This window comes from Otolemur garnettii, unplaced genomic scaffold (assembly GCF_000181295.1).
Source record: "Otolemur garnettii isolate 467f Iridium unplaced genomic scaffold, OtoGar3 scaffold00020, whole genome shotgun sequence".
Lineage (NCBI taxonomy): Eukaryota > Metazoa > Chordata > Mammalia > Primates > Galagidae > Otolemur > Otolemur garnettii.
In genome coordinates, this window is record NW_003852415.1 from 18,276,919 (window position 1) to 18,297,047 (window position 20,129).

Here is a 20,129-nt window from a genome sequence, read left to right on the forward strand (position 1 = left end):
CACGCCCCGCCCCGCAACACAGGTTCCCCCGCCTGCTCCTGCCCCGAGAGCCCCGCAGGAGCCAGTCTCAGCGGGCACAGGCGCCCGTTGGCTTGGTGCAAGTCTGTTTGTTAGCTGTGCAGGAGCAATTAATCTTCTCGCCCATCTCCCGCCCCAGGGGCGTGTTGGGGGCCTCGGGTCGCCTCTGGGGGTCTTAGGGAGCCTGGACAGAACCCACCGCTTTGCAGAAACCCTTATTCCGAGAGTCCCCAGTGGTGCCATGTCCTGGTCAGCCTCAGAGTGTAAAGGAAGGGGGCTCATTTTGACTCCATAGGGAAAGAGGTAGAGAAAAAGGCAGAAGGAAGGAAATTACACTGGTCAGTAGTTGGGCCTCACGCGGCGAGGGAGGAGCGCACGGGGGAGTGCGCCCTAGGGGAGGAGTACACGTGCTGGGGCGGGGGGTGAGAGGCGGGCAGGAGGGGAGGAGAGAACAGCGGGACACAGGCTCCACAGCCCAGCAGACGCAGGCGCCCCGCAGCCGAGGAGCCTGAGAGAAAGTTCCCGCGGAGAGAGCGCCCCTGGGAGGGCAGACGTCGAGGCCGCTAGCCGAGAGTAGAGGATCGCAGGTCCCGCGCGTCCAGCCCACCTTTCCTCTGCGCGCACTCGGCCGCCGGATCTTGGCTAGGCAGGGAGCAGAGGGAGCGTCGCCGGGGGGCAGCCGGGGCGGCCGCGCCAAACTTGGAGGAGGATGCTGCGATTGGGCGCGGCGGCGCGGGACGCGGGGGTGCACTGAGTGTGGCCCCCAGGATCCCTCGGGCGCTGCCGCCAGGGCTGCGGCCGGGCGAGCGGGTAGAGGCGGAGCGGGCAGGTAGCAGCTCCAGCGCCAGGACTGCGCCGGCCCTGCAAGCCCGGACCGCCAGCGCCACCGTGCCGGCATCGCTTCCTACCACGGAGCCATGGTGCGCGCAGCGCGCACGCCGGGCGCGGGACTCTGAGCTCCGGCAGCGCCACGCGCACCTACTTCTCCTGTCCCCTCTGGGCTTTCCCGCGGATCTCGACCGCCGGTCATGAGGCTTTGGCCCGGAGCTCGTCGTCTCTGAGCCGCTCATCGCCCGCACCATTCGGCCATTGATAGAACTCCGGCCGCTGAAGCCTTCCATCCTCTCCCGGGGTCAGCACCCAGGCGGTCGGAGATGGCGCTCCGCGGGACCACCCGACAGCGCAAAGTTCGCAGGAGGCAAGAGATGCTGCCGCAGCAAGTTGGTTTTGTGTGCGCGGTGCTGGCCCTGGTGTGCTGTGCGTCTGGCCTCTTTGGCAGCTTGGGTAGGTGTGGGACTGCCCTCTCCCCTTGGGAAGTTGGGGGGCTTTGGGTGGGGAGTTTTGGAGGCAGCTCCGAGATGTCTCCCCCTCCTTCCTTGTCAGGTTGGTCCCAAGGGTTCTTCCACTCTCCTCCCCACCAGGCAGGTAGAACGCACCCAGGAGGGCTGATGGACGCTCTGAGCTGTGGTGCCCGGTTCCCTTGAGCTGCGCGCGGCCCCTGGGGGCTGGGGACGCGGCTGCAGGTGTGTGTTACTAAGACGAAAACCTTTACCGCCTGTGTCCCCAGAGTGCGCAGGGAAGAGGCAGCGCAGCAGCGTGGACTCTCTAGGTCTGGGGTGGGCAAAACTGGTCCGCTTTTCTATTCTTCCTATCGGCTGGGGTTGAGCAGTGCGTCCCTCAAAACCCCAGACTCGGAGGCTGGGAACTGCCTCCGTCTTGATCCAAAGGGTAGCCCTGGGTGTCTTGACACGTCCTCCTCAAACCCTAAAAGCGTTGGGACAGTCTGCCTCGCGGGAGATTGCTGCCACTGCCACGTTTCAGCACCACTTCTCTCGATTCCTTTTAATCCCCACGGAAGGAGAGGACTGGTGTGTAGAGCTGGAATGCGTAATTCCCTCATGCAAGAACAGGGTTTTGGAAATCGCTTAGGACATGCAAATTCCAGACGGAGTGGGGAAACAGGAGGAACTTACAGAAAGAATCTGGGGGGCGGGGGGGGGGGATGTGAGCCCATGTGTAACCTTAAGAAGACATCCGCTTTCCCCATATTCTCATTTTGAGTTGGATGCTGTGAACCTTTTAGTTCCTTTTTCTTTTTAACGTAAAAACAAAAGAAACGCTGGTGATTTAGCAACCAAGATATGGAGGTAAAGTAGGTGTTATTTTGAGCAGTTAGAACGGCCAAATGCATCTAGAGACAATTTAGAGAGGTTTATAGTGATAGGTAAAAATCGGGTGGAACTTGGTTAAAGTTTTAAAAAATGCTGGCTTTCAAGGCCTCAACTTTGTGATTTGAGGATAGAGGGTTAAAAAATAGCTCTTTCCAGTGAAACTCGGGAAGGTTATTAATACCTGGTGCTTTGCAATTGGGCAAGTCAGTGTTTTTTTTCCCCTCAATTACACACCAGAAAAAAACAAAATACCTAGAGGCCTTGGATGTCAGCATTATAGAAGAGGTATTATTTCCCAGCTGAAGCAGTGTGCACATCAGGAGAAGTAAAGGAATACTTCAAAGATCTTGAAATGAGAATCATTTTTATTTGCTGGATCAGGAATTCCCTTTGGGACTTCGTGAGTTTGGTTCTGGGCATCCAGTCATTCTTCCTTCTTGTTGTGTATGGCCCTTAGACCAGTAGAATCAGCATCACCTGGAGGCTTAGTACAGAATCCTGGGTACCAGTCCAGACATACTGAATCAGAACCTGCATTTTAACAAGATGCCCAGGTGATTTGTGTGCACATTCAAGTGTGAGAAGTCCTGGGCCAGACCCTGTCAGCATCTCTACCTGCTTGCTGACTTAGTAACCATTTGTAGTTTCTCCAGAGCAGGGGCTGCCTGAGTATATTTCCTGAAATAGAACTTCATGGTTACCTGTTTAAGCCCACTGTTGCATCTGTTAGAGGTTGAGATCAGTGTGGTCTCAGCCAAGGTCAGAGCACTTGCTGACCCAGCTGGGCCTTGAAACAATGAACTAGATCTGGAGAACAGACTAGTGTATGTAAGGTGATATCATACTTCTGATCATCACATCGTTCCCTAAAGGTGACTCTAAATAGTCAAATAGAGCTGTTGCTGACATAGCCATAATAGATACACATATGTAAGGATATTTCAGGACTACAGCCATCACATTATGGCTAATGGTATCTATGACTTAATTTCCAATCAAGGGCACAAAACAGCTGCTGCTAGCAAACGAGTCCTACCAGACACGTGGAGAAATAGAAAGTTGATGGCAACAGTGAATGGGACTCAGCCAACCAAGAACTGCACAGATCCTGGTAAGAAATAGATTCTCGTCCACCCTGTCTACCAAGGCACTGGGTCTGAACAGGAGACAGTGCTTGTGTGGGCATTTACAACCAAAGCTGGGGAAGGTGTTTCTGCACCTGAGTGGGAAAGAGTAGCTCTGTTAGGTGTTGAAAGGTAACATACAGGCAGTCATCAGTTGTGCTGCTAAGTAACACAAGTGCTTTCTTTATCCAACAACTAAAAAGGTCACATTCAAGAGTTTAAAAAAAATTTTTTTTTGTTCTCACAATACTCCTGAAGCCTGAGTATTTTCCCTCACTATCTTGATTTGGTTTATTTGCTCCGGTGTCTTTTTTGCTTTCCCTGTACTCACTGTGTCCATTTGCTGGAACTTTGGGGGCAGCAAATCCAGCTGCTCTGGCGGATGGCACTTCTGGATGACCCACCAGGGCTGGAGCCAGGGCAGCTGCTAGGGTGGGACACTCTGGGGTGCTGGTTTCTCTGGTTTTGGAGCTTCCAGGGTGTCATTTAGCCCCTGAGACTGCTTCTACTTGCCCTGGGAAGCAGTTTTAATATTCTTCTTCAGTCTTCTCCTGGGGTTCAGAGGCAGTAGGGACCCAGAGGCAGGCAGGTTTTGCTTAAACAAAGGAAGGAGATCGTCAGAGGAAGAGAGTGTACTGGCAAGCAGCAATGCTGGACACTGCCCAGGCCTCAGATGCAGCAGTTCTGGGCTTTAGCTCTGGCTCCAACTCTTGGGGTCTCTGTGAGGAGGATCCAGTGGGGTGAGGTATTTAACAGCCCCTAGGACACTAAAGTTTTATTATAGAAGTCTTTTCTACTGACTTGCTGAAAAAATCATATAGTCTTTTTGAATCTCTGTTTTCTCACTTGTAAAGTGGCCCGAATAGTACTGGTCTGCTTCAGGGTTGTTGGGAGAGTCTGGTTAGGCTCTTCCTGGGACTGTGTATAAAGGGAGGTAGTCTGAGTGTGTTTTACGGTCACCCTCTATGAGACAGGTTTCATACCCATTTTACAGGTCTGGAAAGATTTAGGGAGGAGACATACACCAAACTTGTAAGTGGTAAAGCTGGCTTTGGGACCTAGGCCTGTTGACTAAAATGTTTAGTTGGTTCTACATGTTTAAGAAAGTGAGGTCTTCCTTCAGGGGAAGTCGAGGAGAGAGTCTTTGTCAGACACCAGAGTCTTTGGAACCTTGATCTTGAACTTGCCCACCTTTAGAAGTACAAGAAATAAACCTCTACACCATCAGCTTCCCTTTGGTCAGATGCCTTCTGAGAAGTATGCTGGGACATGGGGAGGACAAGCACAGGCTTGCAGAGAAGTGCTGGGATTCCTTTTGAACCTAGGCCTTCACTCCTGACTGGCCCCCCTGTCATGGGGACCAGCAGGCAGTGGTGGCCGTCCTGTCATCCCCTTCCCCCAGCACATCTCCTCTCATCAGCCAGGCTAGTGGTTGTGCAGGTTGTACTGACGTGTGCCAAGGGACACTGACTCCATACCATCAATATGCATAAGGCCCGGGATGGCTAATGTTTGGGTCCATCTCAGGGACCTGAAATGGTAGAATTGATACCATTCACATAGGGACACTTTGCTACTCTGGATTAAGTCAGAATTAGAGAATTTTTGACTGGTTTCTGGGTATCTGATGCCCTCATCTTGGGCTGTCTGTACCCTCCAGTAAGTCCTGTCATATATAGTCTGAGCATGGGGGCTTCGATGGAGTTCTCCTGCGTCTCACTGTGATCTCAGTATCATCAGCATCTGATACTGCGTGATCAAAAATTATTTTTTAATTTTTATAAAGTGTCCGTAGTAATTGAAAGGAAGACCTTAAAGGGAAATTGACAGTATATTCAGCAGTAGTTAACATCACATTACACTTTGTGTTGACTGTTTCTGGAATAGAGCCTGGCACACAGAAAGGACTCAGTAAATGCTGGTCAAGTGGTGGAATGAAAGTGCGTTTTGATGTATTATGCATTTTAATCCTTACCGTGTTTTTGCCAAGATGAGAAACACAAAGCTTAGAAGTTCAGTGGCTTCGCAACATGTCTCCGCTGGCAGAGCATCCCTGGTCACTGGCTCCAGATGCCACACCTACCCACTGCACCGCGCTAGCCCCCTGCTCTCCTTAGGCCAGGTGGGGGCTGGGGCCTGCCTTCCCTGCCAGCTTCCTCTGCCTGGCCCAGGAGGGTCTCCACTCCCTGTCTATTTTGCAGGTCTGCAGCAAGCACCTCTTGTGTGCTCAGCCCTGTTGTGGATACTTAACAGGGAGTGGGGTGTATAAGTTAGTATGCAATGCATCCCTTGTTATCAAGTAGCTTGTAAGGGAGTAGAGAAGACAGGCTCTCAACCCAGGGAGAACTTGGTGACCATGAGGGACTGCCAGTGCTCCACTGAGCAGTCCCACAGGAGGTACTTTAGGTGCTCAGGGAGGGGTGAGCTGGCCTGATGTGGTTCTTTGTAGTCTCGGTGTCTAAATGAGCCAAGTGTCCCCAAACAGGGTTTAGCGAGAAAGGGAATTTAGTGGCTTAGTAACTAGAAGTGAGGGATCAAAGTAAGAGGTGTCTATGATTCTGTTTGTCTCTGTCTGGACTCAGTTGTGTTCTATTGTGGGAAGATGGTTACCGCGAGTCCAACCTCATGTCTTCCCAGACTCAGAAATGCTAGGGAAGAGCAAACCTGTGGCTGACCTGCTTCTGCAGAAGCTGGTAGTTCTATCAGGTTGAGCTGACCTAGGCCACAAGACCACTCTAGCCACCTGATCCGGCCATGGCAGTGGTGGGCCCCAGACTGGCTTAGCCCTCAGTCATAGGCTGTGCAGCTGGAGGGAGGGGACTGAAGCTGCCTCACCTCACACCAGGACCCCACCTGGGAGATGGAGAGGTTGGGCACCTAGGGAGCAGACATTCAGTTCCTTACATCTGTTCACTACAGGCTCCTATCCTGAGGCTGACACTGTGTAAGTGTGGGCCAGAGCTCCAAGTTAGGGCTTCAGGGGTGACAGATAGTATCATCCAATGGCCACCTTCTTTTTATACAGTTGGCACAGGTTCCCCATAAGAATTGCAGGGTCTTACAACTTCCTGAGGCTTCTGCTTTGCGTCCACCTCCACCAATTAGAGGGCCTCATATCCAGCTCTGCCAGTGGAGGTCTTTTAGGGATGTTGGAAGATGGAGCTTTAAGAGTTTCCTCCTGTGCCAAAACACCAGCCATGGTTGGTGTCCCGCCTTAACTCACAGGATCCTCCAGGGAGGGAGCTGCGTCTTATGTCCTGTACCTTCTAATGCTCCTCTTTACAAGTGTGAGGAGTAACTTCCTTTCCCTAAAAACATGAATGGGACTCTGAAGACTCTGGAAAACAATGAGCTCTTTGTTCTGCCTGGGTCCTTTCCCCAGATCTTGGTGGTGGTGTTGTGATCTCATTACTTGTGTTTCTGTGTAAATGCTCCCATCACAACCCCTTCTGTCTTGTTACCCCCTTATCACATTACCCTGTATTGTTTTTATGACTTCTATCACTGTCTAAAGTCACTTATTTCATTGTTCTCTGTCTGCGCTCAAGGCCTACCTGTTTTGTGGTTGGAAGAGGGATTCTTAATCCTGGCCGCATTGTCAAGGCACCTCAAGAACTTTATATATTTTTAAGTGCCTAGGGTGGCCTCCCCATTCTAGAGTATCTGATTTAGTTGGCTGGGAATCCATACCTTTTATGAGTTCTCTGGGTAATTTCAAGATGAAGTCAGAGTTGGTGCTCACTGAGCTGAAGACCTTACTCTGGGTGAGAGCATCACCTGGGGGCTTGCTAGGAATGCAGGGTCTTGGGCCCACCCCAGACCACCTGCCGCATCAGAATCAGGACCCTAACAAGATCCTCAGGTGACTCATGTGCACACCAAAGGCCAAGAGGCACTGGGCTCGAACACTGTTTTTTTAGTAGGTATTCAATAAATATTTGAATGTTGAACAAAAGCTATTCAAACAAATATTTGAATGTTGACACCAGTTTAACAGAGCAGTTTTCCTGAAAACTGGTTGCTTTTTTTTTTTTTAATGTAGAGAAGCTAAAATAAAATCTGCTTTATTTTTGACCACTGATGTCTATGGAAAATTTATAATTAATTTTTCCCCAGAGATTTGAAGGCATAAGCTGAACCTCCAGGCCTTAGAGGTTTATTTTCACAGGCTGTGCAGAGCAAACACTGAGAAAGTAAAGCGAGTCCCTCTTTGCAAAGTGGATGAATTTGGAAGGAGTGACAGTGACTTTGGGTCCCTTGGGAACTGTCTTAGCTTGGGCTGCTATAACAGAATACCATAGACAGTGACTTAAACAATAGACGTTTATTTCTAACAATTCTAAAGGTGGACAAGTTCAAGATCAAGGTGCCAATGGCTCTGGGGTCTCGTGAGGACTTTCTACTTGGCTTTCGTGTAGCCGCCTTCTCACTGTATGTGTACTTTGTGGAGAAAGAGAACAAGTTCTCTGGTCTCTCTTCCCCTTCTCATCAGGGTATTAATCCCACCACGGGGAACCCACTCTCATGACCTCATCTAATCCTAATTGCCTCCCAAAGTCTCCACCTGCAAATACCATCACACTGGGGGTTAGGGCTTCAAAGTATGAATTTTAGGATGGGGGTCTCAAATATTCAGTCTCTATAAGGAACCAATGAGTTTCCCTGCATCTTTTGGTGGTGGCACCTGGAGTGTCTAAAGGCAGCTGAAGACGGACCTGGTGCTTCTCAACCTGGGTCTGCAAGTGGGAGACACCAGGAGAACTCTGAAAAATGCAGATGCCAAGGCCCAGCCCTTGTCCGTGAAATCAGAACCCATGACGTATGTGTCCTGGCGCCGGCTTCTAGAGCTTTGGAAAATCATACACTTTTCATCCAGATCTTCTGTGGCAGATTCCTCCTCATCATTGTCACATCCACAAGCTTTCCTTGGTCACTGGGTCCATAGCAGCCTTCTGAGTCACTGGCTGTTCAGAACATTGTCTCAGATCTCGCATGTGCCAGTCCTATCCATTGTTGGATTCTTTACCTCCCCCAACTAGAATATAAAAGGTGGAAGCCTTGCTTGTTTTTTAAAACCACAGTATGTGCCTCAGGTTTTCCGTCTGTAAATTGGGGAGGAGTTGATAATTACAGTAGCTCCTTGAACAAACTGTCAGGGTCCGCTTCTACATAGATTTTCTTCTGCTTCTGCCCCTCCTGCCCCCTCCTCCTCCTCAGCCTACTCATCATGACATGAGGATAAAGACTTTTAAGATGATCCACTTCCATTTAATGAAGAGTTAACGTATTTTCCCTTCCTTATGATTTTCTTTTTTTCTTTTTACTGAATGGTAACTATGTACATTAATGCACTTCTGGGGTACAGTGTGGGGTTTTCACATGCAATCTGAAATACTTCCATCAAACTGGTCAACACAGCCTTCATGTTATGATTTTCTTAATAACATTTTTTCTCTAGCTGACTGTACTGTAAAAAATATAGTATATAAAATATATAACATAGAAAACATGTGTTATTCAGTTGTTTATGAGTAAGGCTTCTGGTCAACAGGAGGTTATTAATAGTTACATTTTTGAGGAGTCAGAAGTTATGTGCATATTTTTCAACTGCATGAGCGATCTGTCCCTCGGGAACTGTCTTAGCTTGGGCCGCTATAACAGAACACCATAGACAGAGCGACTTAAACAATAGACCTTTATTTCTAACAATTCTAAAGATGGACAAGGGTCAACCCACCTTACAGAGTTGTTAGAATTAAATCAATACCCATCAGAACTCAAAACAGTGCTTGGTATGTAATTCATACTCAGACACTTAACTCTATTTTTATTATCATTTTCTATTTGCTTACCCCAGAGATGATACCATGCCTTTTATAGTAGGCCCTGAAAAACTACTTGTCAATTGAATTTTCTAAGAACAAGTTAACAAGTAAACAGCCTGTGAAACATTTATTTATTTTTCTCTTCTGGAAATAAATTTCTTATTTTGATATCTTTGGAGGGTTTAGGATGCTGGAGGATGGCATACCTCATAGAACTTAATTCTAAATAGAACAGCTTTCTTGGGTGTCCTGTCCTGCGGGACACGGTTATTCGTGGGGCGAGGGACACTTGGGTTTTGACAGGTGCTGTTTACTTTTTTTTTTCTCCCAGTTTTTTTTGGCTGGGGCTGGGTTTGAACTTGCCACCTCCAGCATATGGAGCTGGCGCCCTACCCCTTTGAGCCACAGGCACCGCCCTGTTTTCCAGTTTGATTATTGACCAGAGGTGAGCATGGTTTCTCCTGCATTTGAGACTGAACAAGTGGTTCTTCGTCCACTATGGGACCCCAGTTGGTTTGGGTTCCCAGTATCCTATGTACCGTGTTCAAAAACAGGAAGAGGGCAGCTTGGTTGGCCCTCTCGTGTTTTGGGAGGGATTTAAGTCCTCCTCTAGGATTGGTTTCATCATGCATGGTTTTCTTCCTTCCACATATGTCTTTTAAGATGCCTGGTGGCTGTGTATCCCAGGAGGAAGCCTGATGGAGGGGTGGTAAGGAGAGTCTGAGGATGGAGGGGCTTCGCCTTCAGTGGCAGAGGAGCCAGATGTAGGGAGCAGATGCAGCATTTTTTGTGGTCAGCTTGGGGCAAGCACGGGAGCTAGTGCTGAGGCTGGGCTAGGAGGAGATGAGAGCACTGGGCAGGTACCCTCTGTGCCAGGTCTCCACAGGCTCCCCGGTGTAGAGAGCAGAGATGCAGAAAGCACAAGGAATCAAGAGTGGGAGGAGAGGACCTGGAGCTATGAAAAGGACAAGTGGGTGAGGCCGTGCAGTGGGACCTTCAGCAAGATGAGCGTCTGGATTCTGAACAAATGTCTGCTAGAATGCTGCTCCAGCAGGCTTGGAAGGCAAGTCACATAGATGAAGTTTTGAAGTTGTTCCGTAAAAGCCAATCCTGAGTTATAAGAGCAAGAATTGATCTTACCACTGCTGGCAGGGAGATCACAGTTCAGTTCCTGACCTAGACTGCAGAGGTGGGAGGTATAGCCTGGGGAGGAGCTTGGCAGGGCAGGGTAACTTCCCGAGAGCCAGGCGGCTTTTGTGGGAAACCGTCACCAATCATGTTAGACAGCCATAGGCTGGCAGAGCCACCAACCTGCTGCTGAATGGAGGCTGAGGAAGAGAGCAGCCTGTTATCTGTGTGCCCACTCTTTCCTGCTTTGGGGGGTGGATGGGATGTCACATAGTTGATCAGTGGCTCAGAAGCCGAGGGCCTGAGTTTTAGGATTGCCTTTTGCTGGGTAAGTACAAAGATTTTCAGCAGCCAGAAAAGGCTGTCTCTGTTGGAGATGATAGTTTAGCATGGGGAAGGCAGATGTGTGGGTTTGAGTCCCAGCTCACCCCTTACCGGCCATGTGATCTTAGACAAGTTACATAAGCTCCTGAAGCTTCAGGATTTTTCTCTTGTAAATAGCAGCTCTTCCTACCTGCCTCACGGGGCTGCTGAGAGACTTAAACCACATGACGTACACCAGTATTGAAGCCATATGGAGCACATGGTAGCTGCTGTCATCATCATTGTCAGTATTATCATCATGGCTAATACTAGGGTAATACGTGCCAGGCACTATTCCAAGCACTTTCTGCGTATTAACATACTTGCTTCTCCTAACTGCCCTTCAGGTGGGCGCTGTAATTGTTCTCACTTTGCAGATGAGGAAAAGGAAACCCAAAGAGATTAAGTAACTACTCCAAGGTCACCCAGCCAACAAAAAGCAGAGCCAGGTGTGTGTGTATATAATTAATAGGCTTTATTTTTTTTAGAGCAGCTTTTTGTTTGCAAAAAATATCAAGCAGAAGATGCCAGAAAATTTCTTTATCACACCTCTCGCTCCCCACAGTTAGTGACATCTTGTGTTCCTGTGGTATGTCTGCTACAGTTGGTAAACCAGTATCGATGGCTTAACTCTGCTGTACATTCCATAGGTTTGGGTAGGTGTGAAATGATACGGATCTACCATGAATGTACCCTACAGAATAGGTTCCCTTCCCTAAAAACCCTCTGTGGATCCAGATTTTTCATTTGGGTGCTCTGAATTGTGACCCTGTGTCCTTATTCATAACTGTTAACAAGTGAAGTAGAAAAAGACAAACCAGAGATGAGGACTTCCACGGCAAATTCCAACCTGTCACTGTCTGGGTGCCCCTCTGAGAAATGGGGAATGCCTGTCCATTGCAACAGCAAACATCTGTGTGGGCCCCGATTCTGGGTATGTTTCTAATACTGATTTGTTTGCAATCAGAAGTTTTTGTGCCTCATCCCAACTATTGGGACCATCTGCTAGCAATCTTTCCTTCTTGCTGGGCCATCTGCTATCCCCTGACTTGCAGATTCTCCGCTCTTGATGCTGTGTGGCCTCCTGCAATCCAGAGAGCGCCCACTCGGCTTCCTCTTGAACTCTTGAGAAACGTTCCTCCCTGAGTTAAAAATGGAAATCATTAAGCATTGCCATGTGTTGCCTTGGGTGAAAGAGATCTGGTCGTTCAGCGCAACTGAAAAGCTGAACACATGAAAAGGGAGTTTTAAAATTTAACATAGTCCACTGTTGAAGAGGCCATTGGAGCACAGCAATTTACCAAAGAGAAAGAAAAATAAATGTGCCCGAATAATTTACTGTTTCTTCTGAAAAAGCAATGGATGTCCCCTTGGGAAAGGAAAGAAAGTCACTGTGTGGCTGAGAAGTAAGGGTGTTCTCTGCCCAGTGGGTCTCCCCTGCAGAGATGAGAACACACAGCCACTTGATTTCTGGTCCTGCAGTTCCCCTTGCCAGATCAGCACAGTGCATGGCTCCAGCCCTGGGTCTCATAGTATGTTTGAGAAACTAAATGCAGTGTGTGTTTCTCAGTGTCAGCATGCTCCGCACAGTACTAGGCTCTGAAGCTGCAAAGGACCCAGTCCCTGCCACCGGGGAGTGTGGGAAACATAGCCTGAGGCTCAGATAACTGACCAAGCTGTGTGTAGCAGATATCATGGTGGGGGATCCCCTTACAGAGAGGTGTTATGGAGGAGAGAGTGTGGGTAAAGGTGCCCTCCCTGAAGGAGACAGTGTCTGAGCCTGGCCTCAAAGGGTGACTGGTGGGGATTGTGGACGTACCTCTAAGCATCTGAGAGTGCTCCCTGAGAAGTGGCAGCAGCCTCTCCTGGAGCTGGAGGGATGCCTGATAGCAACACCGCACCTTGCTCATTGGCTGTGTGAGGAGAAAGAGAAAACAAACACCTCATAAGATTACCAGGCACAATAGTAAGTAATTAGGCTTTGGGGATTTATCAAAGAGTCAGTGCTCAGCTAGGGATAGAACTGAATCAGGTTACTTTGATTTTTTTTTTTTCCTTTTAATGGGGGGAAGGGGTGGTGGTACCTGGGAGATGGCCCAGGATGAAGTTGGCAAACTGGTTCCAGCGGCCCTGCTAAGCCACAGTTAGGAAAGTTACCTCAGTTCACAAGTTGTGCTTGGCTCGGTAGTAGCTCTGGACAGATTGCAATTATTATAATGTGGGTATTGCCCTTCTTTCTCCCCTTGCTTTTGAGTTCTTGGAGACTGGAGTCAGACACAGGACTCAGCTTACAGCAAACGTGACTGGATGGAAGGCCGCCTCTTTCTACCCATCAGGAGGCTGCACCCCACAGAAGCAGCTGCTGTCTCTCTGGCTGTCCCATTAAGCTTGGCAACATCTTGGGAAAGATCAGGACACCCAAGGGGAGTTAAGGATTGGAGTTCAGAGGTTGAGAACATGGACTTTGGAGCCAAAGTGCCTGATTTCCAATGCTGCCTCTGCTCTTATTATGTGACCTTGAACCAGCGACCTTACCTTCTAGTGTTTTTTTAACCTTTTTTACTCACAGTGCACTTGAACCTATAGTTAAACTTCTGTGGCACATTTAAATTATGTTGGCCAAAAAAAAAAAAAAGTATAAAAAGAATATACTTATTGTCTTTTGAACTATTTTCAAAAATAAATTAATGATCTTTAAAATTTTTCATAGCACACCTAAGATTCTCTCATGGCACACCAGGGTGCCACAGCACAGCAATCGAAAATCCCTGCTCTAACCTAAGAGAAGGAGCAGGGTTTGTTTTATTCACCAGTGTAGCCCATGTTCTAGACCTGTGCTGGTACAGGTGTGCTTGCATGCCATGTGCATGGGAGGAGGTCACATACTACCTTTATCACAGGGTCCTGAGCCCTAAATGGTTCTTCTCCATAAAGTGCTTGCTAGAGTGCCTTGCACAGAGTGTGGCACAGATTTTTGCTGCTGAAACTACCTCTGGCCATGAATTTAAATTGAACTGTAACTTTACAGGATAAATGCAACTGGCCTCTGATGCAGGATGGAGGATGAATTTTGCAGCCCTTGCTTTGTATTGAGTGAAAGTTAAAAGTGACTATCTGGAGCTTATATTTACTGATCAGTAGTTATTGGAGGACAAGGTGCTGTTGACTTTTTGCCTGGCTGACACCAAGAGACTGCTCAGACTTCAGGGTGCAGTGATGCTCAGTGTGTTTGGTGAGGTGGGACCCGACAAACGGGGAATGAGACGGAATTTGGACAGCAGAGTTTGTGTTCCAGCCCAGATACACACCGTCTGTGTGACTTTGTGCAAGTCACTTTGGCTGTCAGAGCCTTAGTTTCCTGTCTATGAAATGGGCAGAATGATGTAATTCATCCCCTAGGCTTTTAAGAATTAAATGTTGGGCGCTCTGCGGACCTGATTACTGATGCCTGCATGATTGTCGTAGACGCTTAACCCTTTGAAGAACATCCCTTCCTTGTGAAATAGAGACAGTCAGTTATCTAGGGCTTTCAGAATTGATCCATGAAACCACAAATAGGATTTGGTGAAGCACTGTGCTTGGCTGACATGAGGCAAAGGCTGATGATGGAGCATGTGGATAGAATAGAAAGATGAAGCAGATCTGACCATCCCCTCACATACCAGCTCTCATGACCCCACTGCTGGTTTATCTCATTTCACACTGTACATTGCTGGCTCCTGATTTCATTATATATGCCAAGTTCAGGGATAGCTAGGCAGATCCCAAGGCAGCTTGTTCAGCACTCTACCTAAAGTACGTGTTTATTAAAAACAACTACCTCCTGTGGTTACTTGGTGAAAGCAAAAGGAAGCCATCCTTGGTTTTACTGTGGTTGCTGGATGCATGGTGATTGAGTAGCCCTGTCTGCCAACCCCAGGGGGAATTTAAATGCTCCTAGATGTGGGCCATGCCTCCAGGGAGCTTCCCCTCAAGTCCAGAGGATAGAGACCTACAAAACTAACCTGTGATATGTGGGGGAATGCAAAGTGCCACAATTCTGGTGGTGAGTTCAGAGGTGAGACAGTTGTCCTCAATGTCAAGATCAAAGAGGGAATCACATCAAAGGTGGCACTGAGATGGGAAAGTGTGAGTTCTGAAGGCCAATAATGGAGTAGAGGTGTAGTCAGCACCAGTCTAAGTGCTTTGCATGCATCACTTCCCTGATCTTTTCAACACCCGGAGAGGGTAGGTGGTGGCGGTCATGTTACCATCTCCATTTCACAGAAGATGTAAGGCAGAGAGGTTAAATAGGACTCCTGGCTTGGAATTGGCAGAGCAGGGATTTGAACTTGGGCAGCCTGACTCCAGAGCCAGTACTTCCTGGGGGAGAAAGGTGAGGGAATGGTAGGTGCTGGGTAAGCCTGAGGTGTGAGGTGTGTGTGTGGGTATGGCTAGGGACTCATCCTGTAATGTATGTTGGGACCAAAAGCCGTAAACACCCTTTGTGCTCTTCTCCCTTGTAGGCAGTGGGAGCCAGGGATGGTCTCTGGTCATCTCTGTGTTTTAGGAAGGTAGCTCTGCGGCAGTGTGGGAAGCTAACTTAAATTGAGATAATATATGAGAGTTCTTTCTTAGCATTATGCTCAATAAGTTGTTTGGAGCAAAAGAAAGGGAAGTTAGAAAGATTAATTAGGAACTATTGTAAAGAGATTTAGGCAAAAATTATACTCTTGTGTAGGGTGTTAAGGAATAGGTTGAAAGGGGGCAGAATCTGTTTAGGTAGACGCTGGATGTGCAAGATGATGATAGGCAGGAGTCATCAGCTCTGATCACAGATGCAGAGAAACGGTCCACGGCTGCCCTGTTTTCCAAGATGGACTATGGGAAGCGTTTCTTCCTTCCTTAAGACTCCTATAGAGTGTCCTAGTCCAAGAAGATCCTTATACCAAGTACAGCCTGGGTTATATTCTACATACTGCCTTCCAAAGTATGCATCGAACAGATGCTCACTGGGCACACATGGGGCTGGGACTAGGGAGGGCAGTTCCTGTCCTCTCTGAGCCTGGAAGTTGGAAGGACAAGGTAGATTGTAGTCACCACACGTGACCTGGAGTGATACACTCTCATGCCCAGGGTGGCTGAAAGGCTTCACATGCAGCATTTGAGCTTTGCTTTGACACAAGTGGGTATTTGCTGGACAGATGGGGAGGGCGGGATGTTTCTGGCAGTGTATACAGTGATTGGAGAAGTAGGGTGGTAAGAGAGAACCTGGCAAGAGCAGGGACAAGGGAAATATTTTCAATTGATCATGCATTTGAGTTGATGGGAGTGGTGGCCCCTGAGGTTGGATCGAGCCTGGGGTGCACTGCTTTTGAGGCTAGGTTTTTGTCGGCCCTAGGACCTGCTTAACTGCCACCTCTGGGCACCTGCTGGGTGGGGAACTGTCCGGATGATGCACTGGGTTGGGTGCTTGGGTAACACAGGACATGCAACTGTACAAGCCGTGAAGGAGAGCCAGACACGAGAGGGCTTCAGCCAGACACTAGAGGAGCCTGGGACCAGAAAGAGGTGGAAACTCTGTGGAGACCCATGGGAGCATCGATAAAGGCGATTAATGGAGAAGATAGAATGACTTATGAGCAGAGATTAGAGAAGCTAAGTAGCTCTGGCTTATTAGCTAAGCCTTCGTGAGAGAGGCTGTGTGAAGAAGGGGCTCTTGAGATGGTTTGTGGGGACTGGCTGGGCTGTTAGGGGCTGCACCCAGGAAGTCGTTGGCAGGGGGAAGAGCCAAGGGGCAGCTCTCCTCCCCTAAAGTGCCTCTTAAAGGAAACCTTTGCCTCAAGCAGCCTCCCCAGAGGGAAATCTGGCACGGGGATGTGTTGATTAGACTGGGCAGAGGGTTTGTTAGCCATTCTGTGCTGGCAGCAGAAGGGACCCACTGCATTGTTGCGTCTTTGCACTCTAATTTCTGGGTAATTCTTCTGTGGGCCTCAGAGGCCCTTAAAAGAGTTGCTTTGAAATCCCTTTGATCAGTAAAACCTTTTTTGTTTTTTCCTTAGCCAGCAGAATTCTCAATGTAGCAGCCGGTGTGGAAAGTAGCTAAATGACCTGCAGGCTGCCGTGACCCACATGCCCACATGCATCAGGAGGAAGAAGGGAAAAAGCAAGGGCTATTGGCATCGTTTGCAGACCACAGCACTGGGAGGATATTGCTTCCTGCCCCCAGCCCCAAGCTCACCAGGAGTACTTAGAATCACCCAATAAAGTGCGAAGGGCTCCAGGAGGTCCTGGAGAGAGGCAGTGTGGGTTGTAGCTCAGAGAAGTGCTGCTCCATCTTTTATGCGCAATGGTGGCCCAGGGGCCTGTGAAAATGCAGGTGCCGGAAGTCTGAAGGTGTGCATTCCCAGCAGGCTAGCAATTCTAACAGTGCTGCTTGTCTGGAGACCACACTTTGAATAGTGAGAATGTAGAGTCTGCCAGACCTGGGTTAAGGTCTCCCTCTGCCATTGAGCTTTGTGGCCCTGGGAAGGTGACAGGGCCTCCCTAAGCCTCAATTTTTCCATCTGTGAAATGGAGTCATAGAACTTACCTGGCAAAAATCAAAAGAAATCATGCCTGTCAGCTGCCTCGTGCACGAGAAAGTGTGTGCTGTTAGAGATGGATCCAGCAGCCCCCAGACTGCTTTGAGCCTCACTCCCTCTATCCCCTGCTGGAAAAAAACCCTTTTGTGATCAACTAGCTTGGGACAGCTGTAACTCAGCCTCTTGCAGCCACAGACTGGGTGCCAATAGTATATTCAAGGTTCTGAGCAAATCTGCATTCTAGAAACCTTTAAACTTTAAGATAGATAGTTTTTTATTGTGGGTATATAGATGTAACATAAAATTTACCTTTTTAATAGTTTTTCAATGCACAGTTCAGTCACAATTCAATGTCATTAAGTACATTAACATTGTGCAAATCACCATCATCCAGCTCTAGAACTTTTTCGTCTTCCCCAGCTGAACCTCCATTACCCATTAAACACTAACTCCTTCCCTCCAGCCCCCAGCCACTATCATTCCATTTTAATACTTTCTGATCCTATGAATTTGACTGCTCTGTGTACCCACATAAGTGGACTCATATAGTGCTGGATACTTCACTCAGCACAGGTCCTGAAGGTTCTGTCCAAGTTGTAGTCTGAATTCCCTAACTTTTTAGGACTGGATTATATCCCACTTTCTGTATATACCACTTTAATTTATCCATTCATCCATTGACAGACACTTGGTTGTTTCCACCTTCTGTGAATAATGCTATGAACTTGGGTATGCAAATATCTAGTTGAGCTTTAAACTGTTTAAAACTTAGTATTTCCCAGATTTGGGTTGGGGGTGGAGAAATGCTGAACCTTCCAATTCACTTTCCCTCTCCCTCTATGTCACAGTGGTGGTGGTGGGGGGGCACTGAGGTCCTTAGCTGAGGTTCTCAACTCTGGCTGCTTTAGAATGTCCTGTGGAGTTTTAAAAAAATACCCATGCCTAGGTCCTACCCTAGACCAGTTACATGAGACTCTGTATGGTTGGGACCTGGGCAGAGCTCCCAGGTGACATTGATGAGTAGCCATGTTGAGACGTACCAGTTGGGAGACTTGCTGAGATTCACATCCAGCAGCAGTTCAGGGCCAGGTCAAGAACTGAAAGCCGTCATGTCCCCAGGACATCACATGCAGATCTATGAATCACCCCACCCAGCTTAGGATCCCACCTTGGGGTTCCTGCCACAGGCCTGTCAGGGCACAGAAAGGTGAGAGCCGAGTACAGCGGAGGGGGCAACCCTGACCCTCCCCACGTCCACTAACATTGACAAGTATCTGTTGTCCATCTCTGCTAGGAAGGCTGGGGATGGTCTTGTCTCAAGGAGTAGGAGCAGGCCTGCACCCACATGAAACCACCAAGGAGCTGGAGACGACAGGCTATAATCCAGTGCCGAAAGTTGGAAGTGCCTTACTAAACTGTGCAGGGCTGGCTGCAGATGAGAAGGAGCAGTTCTGATTTTGAGGGCTAGTTGCTGTTTACTGTGAGTGCCACAGGTCACATATTTCACTGCTGTTGTCCTTGTCACTGTGAGGTTGAGAGATGTCGTCTCTGGCCTTCATGCTTCTGGCCAGATGGCCTTCACTTGCAAATGGTGCCCCTCCCTTGAGACAGGGATTTGCCTCTGTGCGATTTGACCTCCGGAGCTGGCAGTTAGTGGTCCGCTGTCCCTGTTTGATTTCCAGGGTCTGGCAGACTTGATTGCCTGATCATGCTTCAGTCTGACACATGATAATGTGGAGGAATGACTTAAAGGCATTTAAATTATTAGTTTTAAAGCATCCCGTGGCCTGGGCAGACAAACCGAAAGTCCATCTTCACTGAAGTTGAATGTTTGACTTTGTTCTCTCTTGCCAGAACTGTATGATCCCAGGGTCTTCTGTAAGGAATTTCTCGACCATAAAGCAGTCAACCCCAAAGAGATCCTTTAGGCGGTACTCTGAGGCCTGGCTGAGGTGGACCTCAGGGGAATCCGCTTGTTTCCTGGGCCCACGAGCGCAGTTTGCAGAGGCAGAGCTGGTGAACCCATGGTAACCAAGCCCACACATTCACTTTAAACCTAGTAACCAGTCCCCAGCCACACCATGGAGCCTGGGGAAAAGAAAAGTCCTTTCTGGCTCAGCATAGCTGACTGCAGTGTCACAGGGCTCGGACTGTCCTTTCACTTTTTTCCATGTGGAGACTGGCACAAACGTGGTTTGAATTAACTGGCAGAAATGTCCTTAGGCTGTTTGATTCCGTTAAGATGTGTGATGTCAAGAGTAATGATTAAGTGACAACAAAGATACTGATTTTGATTCTTGGACGCATCTCCCCATTAAAGAGTTTTTATGGCTCTTTAGTGCCCTTGGTCTCCATGCACTTATACAGGCGGAGGGTGAAGCTTGCCCCTCCCTCTCTGGTGTCAGACTCCTCTGTGCCTGTCATCTTCCACGCTTTGCACTGCATTGAGTGTACAATCTCTCATAAAGAGTGGACCTTGAAGCAGGGATGCTTGCCCCTCTGGATCTGAGAGGATGTGTTCAGGATCCCATGTGGGCGAAGTGGTCTCTGGCTTGTGCAGAATGCAGGCATCGGGGACCCCTCTCTGCGGGTTGCTGTACAGCCACACCTGTCCCTGCTCTGCTTGCTGGGTAGCTGACTGTCCAGGACAGCTGTTACCTATTCTTCTTTGTCTCTGTTTTTGTATAAGACAATGCCAAGGCAGCAACAAGTGACAGATGCAACCCGGAACTGACATAGCAGACAGGATTCCTCGTTGTTTACTCGGGATGGTTTTGTTACGGCTCATATGTTCATTCACCCTCTTTTCCTGTTCTTTAATCATATCTTAAGAGTAGCCTTTTGGGCTCGGCGCCTGTGGCTCAACCGGCTAGGGCGCCAGCCACGTACACCTGAGGTGGCGGGTTCGAATCCCCAGCCCGGACCCGCCAAACAACA

General features: G+C 48.6%; 1 protein-coding gene across 2 annotated transcripts in view; it reads left to right on the forward strand.

Moving 5' to 3' along the window:
• The first annotated feature begins 1,172 nt into the window (after nt 1-1,172).
• The window catches only part of SLC24A4 (solute carrier family 24 member 4), a 152,642-nt gene continuing 133,685 nt past the window's right edge, over nt 1,173-20,129 (forward strand). For both annotated transcript variants that reach the window (XM_003786994.1, XM_012803439.1), the window contains exons 1-2: nt 1,173-1,302; nt 3,190-3,300. In XM_003786994.1, coding sequence (XP_003787042.2) covers nt 1,173-1,302; nt 3,190-3,300 — 241 coding nt within the window. The remainder of the gene's footprint in view (nt 1,303-3,189; nt 3,301-20,129) is intronic.